At 38.2% G+C, this 6,013-nt stretch overlaps 1 protein-coding gene across 2 annotated transcripts; it reads right to left on the reverse strand.

Moving 5' to 3' along the window:
• Positions 1-142: 142 nt before the first annotated feature.
• LOC121961489 (pyrin-like) lies at positions 143-5,871 on the reverse strand. 2 transcript variants are annotated; one of them, XM_042511494.1, is made up of 4 exons: positions 4,733-5,871; positions 3,400-3,505; positions 2,958-3,244; positions 143-2,138 (listed from the first exon to the last, which is right to left on the reverse strand). In XM_042511494.1, exons 3-4 carry the CDS (start codon positions 3,235-3,237, stop codon positions 925-927), a joined length of 1,494 nt encoding a protein of 497 aa, XP_042367428.1. In that variant the 5' UTR covers positions 3,238-3,244; positions 3,400-3,505; positions 4,733-5,871; the 3' UTR covers positions 143-924. The 2 variants fall into 2 exon arrangements, with proteins under 2 accessions (XP_042367428.1, XP_042367427.1); XM_042511493.1 differs by having other exon boundaries at positions 2,958-3,249; positions 3,400-5,871.
• Positions 5,872-6,013: the final 142 nt, after the last annotated feature.

The raw sequence follows: 6,013 nt of genomic DNA on the forward strand, positions 1-6,013 counted from the left end.
ATACAAGGGATTTACTTTGGTGCTTTGTACATATCAATAAAAAAATTAGAAAAAAGAAATTAAAAGACAAAAGCATGTACTGCAGCAGTCAAAAAGGCATAAAAAATTATGATAAAATGTAGAAAAAAATAAAAATACTGAAATAATTTTAAAAACAGAGGCATTGCAGTCTTTATTTTTATTTTTTTTAACCACAGGTTCTAATTAAAAGACTCTTTTCCTGGACAAGTATTGAGAAATTATGCTTCGCTTCCCACTTAATACCTCCTTCCTCGCTACATTGACTTTCGGCTTGTTGTTAAAGTGACACACAGCAATAAACGTGGCAGTGCAAAGAGGGTAGCCTGTGTGTTGCAGCAGCATTGTTTTACAGTAACTGCGCCAGGCTCAGAATTGATTTAGTTCAATATGATCTCATAATCTAATGTGGGGACTGACACATAAATATTAGTATATATCTATTTTTATGACATGATTTTACTCTATTTATTGTATTTGATGTTTGTCTTGTAATTTTATTTTTTATATGGACCCTGAGTCTGGAATAAAGGAATGATACTATTCCATACATTATATACATTCAAACACAGTGTTATATACAAGAAAATGATGGGTTTGGACATGGAAAACAGAAAGGTTCTTGGGTTTGGGTTGGGCTGTGTCACTACTCTGTGGGACTCAGGTATGGTTTGGACAGAAATATGTAGCCTGAGCCGCAGTCTAGTGCATACATCTTTGCCATTGTGCTAGTTGAATACAAGATACAAACAAAAGTCTGACCCTCTCTTCAAAAGGTACTTTGTTCTTTGAATTATTCTTACAGCAACTGTATTTATGCTCCATGGCCTGCTGAGATTTGTATTTTAATTCTAGCTAGATGAGCAGAACTCTAACTGAATTAACTAAAAGCACCTGCGAGTATGATTAATCATTTTGATTAACAGGGCAAACGATCAAGGGGGCAGAGTTTATACCTTTGTCATTAGTACAGGGACTGAAGAATGGGTAGATCTTCTCATTGAAGGAGCAACCAGTAAAGGTGTACAGAAGAGCTGCAGACTTTACATCATAAAAGGAGACCAGACCCCCGTTGTAGTCCACAAACACTCCAATTTTTTGAGGATGTGACGTCAGAGGAAGATGCACTAAAGGGTCATCAATAGCTTGGCACTCATCCCCATTCTCAAAGTGAACAGTAAAGAAACCATATTTAGGATCCAGTGTGATTCTTCCTTTCCTTTCAATCGACTCCTTGGCGACTCCTACAGTCCAGGCTGTCTTTCCTTTAACCTGAACCTCAAAGTAAAATCTTCCTGAAGAAAAACTCTGCTTCCCTAAGATGTTGACACATCTGTAAAATCTCTCAGGGTTGTTTGGTAGTTTCTTCCTCACATCACCGTGATACACTTGCTTGTTATCATCAGACAGGACAAGATTCGGATGGGCTGTTTTGGGATCCAGAGTCACCTCCACAGCAAACTGCTGGACGCTCAACAGCTCAGCTTTCTTTCTGTCTTGCTCTTCCTGATCACCAAAGTAATTGACGGGAGAGATAATCAGAGGGGCAGCATTTGCACCATGGTCATTAGTAAAGGGAGTCAAGAATGGGTAGATTTTCTCAGTGAAGGAACAGCCAGTGAAAGAGTAGAGAACATCTCCTGTATCTGCATCATAAAAGAAGACCAGACCCTTGTCATGGTCCACAAACACTCCCACCCTCTGAGGACGGTGATTCAAAGAGAGATGGACTGGATCATCATCATTAGCTTCATACTCTTCATTCCTCAGCATTATAGTCCAGTAGCCGTTCTCTGGGCATGCTGTGATCTGGACTTTCCTCTTGATTGACTCTTTGGCCACTCCCAAACCCCAGGCAGTCTTTCCTTTAACCTGAACCTCAAAGTAAAATTTCCCAGAAGAGAAACCCTGCTTTCCCAAGATGTTCACACATTTGTTGAATCTCTCAGGGTTGTTCGGTAAATTCTTCCTTACATCACCATGGCCTACTTGTTTCCCATCATCAGACAGGATGAGATGAGGATGTGCTGTTTTAGGATCCAGAGTCACATCCACTGCAAACTGCCGGACCCACTCTAGTTCGGGCTTCTTTTTATTATACTCTTCTCTCTTAGCACCATCTAAAATAAGAAAGATAACACACAGACATAATAATTACATGTAAGACTTGAGGAATAAACCACCGTATTGTTATGGTAGGGTTTGCGTGTTTTTTAAGATCTTCCGAGGGCAAATACTTTTGCTATGTGGATTGTAACCTTCCTGATTGGGAAGTGACAGCAACTAGATCTAAAAGGACTTATCTTCATGTACAATGCCAAAAATATATTCTTGGATAGGACTAGACTGTTTCCTTTTTCAGAGTTTCCTGGGTAGGAGACATAAGGTGGGAGATGGCTGAGTATTTTCTCTCTGTGACTGGGAGTTATGGGCAAAGAGAGTGATGTCTGTGACTATTCATCCAACAGCAGTTTAGAGTGCTTAGTCTTGGATAGGGAGCCACTCTGGACTGAGTCGGGCTTGCAGACATATTCTACAAGGGTACTAAAGCTTGTGCAGACAACAGGGGTTGACTGGGAGTGATGACTTTGTGATACGAGCCCAAATGGTGCATTGTTACTGTGTTCCTGCGCAAGCCATGAACTAGTCCATAAGAAAAACCATGATTGTGCAATAAGGTAATTCATGAATCTACGTGGTTTCAGACCACCTTAAAACAAAGATTGATTATCAACTTGGGCGTTGTTTAAGCAGATTTATGGCCATATATGATGAACACTAGGAAAAATGGGGAGCAGAGTTGTCAGAGTCGATTAAAATCTCATCTTACCCATGATCAAAAAGGCATTTCTATTGATGTGATGTTCAAGAGTAATGCAGTTAGTAATGAGATGAATATGATGCTTCAAATGTTCATATTTTTCTTTCCCCAAACTTACGTTTTGGTTCCAAGTGGAAGTTTTGAAGACGCTGCACCAGATCATTCCTATTGATGTTTTCTAAAACGTTCATGGCTACCTTCAGAGCTCCAGGGCCCTGATATTTCTGTACCATTAGATCCACTACATCCTGCCTTTTTGCCTTCTCCAGCTGAGCCACTGGGATGCCCGACAAGCCCTCCAAAATGTCATCCTCCTTCAGGAACCACTTGAAATTCTCAAATTCTTCTTCTCTCAAGTCCTGCAGAGATTTCCAGAGCTCCTGTTTGAATTTTGCCATTATGGCTCTGTGCTGAAAATAAGGGGAATTTTCAATAAGAAGAGCATACTCTCTTTTTTGGAATCATTTATTCATCCCATTTCACAACACTTCACAAGAGCACCTGTTGTAAATGTGCACATTAAATTAATTTGGCAAAAGCCTTTGCCCAAAACAACTTACAATTTTTGGGTTCAAACTCCAAAGGAACAAAAGCAAGTTGTCACCAAAAAACAATGTTCATCAATGGTCAGTCGATAACCCTGGACGCTGATGGGAGCAGCTAAGCCTGTGATATGAAAGTAATAATGATTAGATACTACACTTCACCATTTTCTTTCCTGGAAATTAAACTGTGATATCTGAGGTCAGCAGTGAGCAGGAGCACATTACATATTCAGCGTCTTCCTTAAAAACAGTTTAGAAAGATGCTGGTCACATGAGGTTAGAGACCAAGTGTTTTAATTGTAACAATAACGACAAAGATCCTCTTACCTTAAAGTTGACCCAATCTAGACATTTTTTTTTAAACCTTAACGGAGTACCTAGGCTTACATCGACTCATGCTTGGGTCAGTAAACAAACACAGTTTGTCACTAAACCTACAAATGCAAGTTAAGACTCTATGCTATGTGAAGTGAAAGTCATCAACAGCATAGTGACACATAGTGGAAAAGTATGCTGTGGTCATATGAGTCAAAGTTTCACACTGTTTCGGAAATCATCGATGTCGTGTCCTCTGGGCTAAAGAGGAAGATCAGCGTCTAGATTGTTTTTAGCACAGGGTTCAGCACCATACAGACAGATTCTTAGTAGTAAAAAATGCGGGTACTAGACTGGCCTGCCTGCATGCCAGACCTTTCTCCCACTGAACATGCATGGAGCATTATGAAGCCCAAAATTAAATTCAGAGTGTATATTTACAAAAAGCAATAAAGTTTATCAGTTTGAACTTTAAATATCTTGTCTCTTTACACTGTATTCAATATACTATAGGTCAGAGAGGATATGCAAGTAATTGCTTTGCTTCTATTTATGTTTTACAAAGTGCCTGAATTTTTTTTGCATTGCAGGGCCTAATAAAAGATGGTATTTTACATGAAAACTGGACTACCACAGGAATGCTAACCCAACTTTTATCACATTTTAATCTGTAGTTAAAAGTGAAAGTAATGGATGAAAACCACAACGTGCTGTAAATGACTCAAAACCGGTAGCTGCTGTGTAAAACATTGCATCATCTCATGCAGAATCCTTTTGTTTTTAACTTGAGTCTGCAGCACAGCTGTTTAATAGTAACACAGTAAAAAGCACGCAATAGAAAGTATGAGCAGTTAGTTGGGATGATTTTACATCGCTGATTGCAGGGCAGAAATAAACTAGAGAATGTCATTACCCCAAAACGTAAGTAGAAAGCAAAGACAGTGAATAAGTATACACCTTAAAACCACAAACTAGAAACTGAATATCAGTTTAAACAATTTAGCACAGAAAAAGAGATCTTATCAAAACTCACCCAGCTGAATTCAGAAGAGTCTCTCAGAGTTAGACATGAATAAATTGTCTAAACTAACAGTTCAAATGATCTATGCTAAAATGACCTTATAAGGTTAAGATCATCAGTCGGTAAGGCGCGTCTATCTTGTTCGCCCCGTGTCTCTACACCCAACATCCCGTGTAAGGAAGTGGAGTCTCCGCCTCCTCTCTTTGTAAATGTAACATATGACTCTTTTTATTTTTTATTTTGGTATTGTTCAGTCAGCTGTTTCCGATGACTATTCAGTTAGTTTGAATGGCCTTTGATGCTTTTAGGTTGTAGAAACTCACTTTATAAAATAAATATTATATGGTACATAAACAAAAAAAGCTAATTACAAACTTTTCAACAGTCCTTTTTTCAGACTAGACGTTTTTGGCTAGTTACTTTCTAATGTGATACTTCATGACACCAGTAATGCTTGTCTTTGGTCAGTTTCTCCAGTATAATGCTGTGTTTATGCATAATGTCTAGGAGTACCTGGCAATAAAGTGTTTATGATGTTTTTACAATCCAGCCTGTATACTGTATACTTTAACTCTAGCTAGATGAGCATAACTCTAACTAATTAACTAAAAGCACCTGCGAGTATGATTAATCATTTTGATTAACAGGGCAAACGATACTGTATACTACTATACTTTATTTTTTAACTTTAACTATTAGTTTATCTGATAACTGCTGCTCTACTTGTCACCTATTGTGTGACTTGACCTTCAACTGCGTCCTCATCACAAAGATTTTAAATGCATTTTTTTTCCTCGCAAAGGTGCACTGCCTGTCTTTCCACCATCTGTCGTTACGTGCTGCATTTGGGAGTGGCTTCGTGGCAGCCGATGACAAACCCCAAAATTAAATAAATGTAGTGGCCAAAGTACATTTTGGATGGCCTTAATCTTAAAGTATGTAGATACAACAGCCTATAGTAAAGACTAATTAATATAACTTAATACAGCCTTTCCTAACTGTGACACTTTAATCAATGAAAAGACATTAACAGAATGAAAATCTTATTGTAAACATGGTATATTCCCTCACGGCCTCTTAGGTCGCAGTCTATTACTTGGTTATTATCTAAAGTTTCTTTCTTAGCCCTTCAGAAAAGTCACACTAAAAGACACAGGGTGAATTTTAAAATAATACAGACTATAGGTGAGTAAACTGCTGTTTTTGGTTGGATTAAATCATCATAGTTAGTTACTTAAGTATCATTAACATTTATTCACTGTAGACTTATGTTTTTGCATTAAACTGCAGTTC

This window comes from Plectropomus leopardus, chromosome 22 (assembly GCF_008729295.1).
Source record: "Plectropomus leopardus isolate mb chromosome 22, YSFRI_Pleo_2.0, whole genome shotgun sequence".
In the NCBI taxonomy this organism is placed as follows: Eukaryota; Metazoa; Chordata; class Actinopteri; order Perciformes; family Serranidae; genus Plectropomus; species Plectropomus leopardus.

Bases quoted from the DNA above. Each gene is read 5' to 3' on its own strand.
- LOC121961489 (XM_042511494.1), bottom strand. From the start codon at position 3,237: ATGGCAAAATTCAAACAGGAGCTCTGGAAATCTCTGCAGGACTTGAGA. The intron at 2,139-2,957 runs GTAAGTTTGGGG...TTCTTATTTTAG, and splicing joins CTTCCACTTGGAACCAAAAC to ATGGTGCTAAGAGAGAAGAG.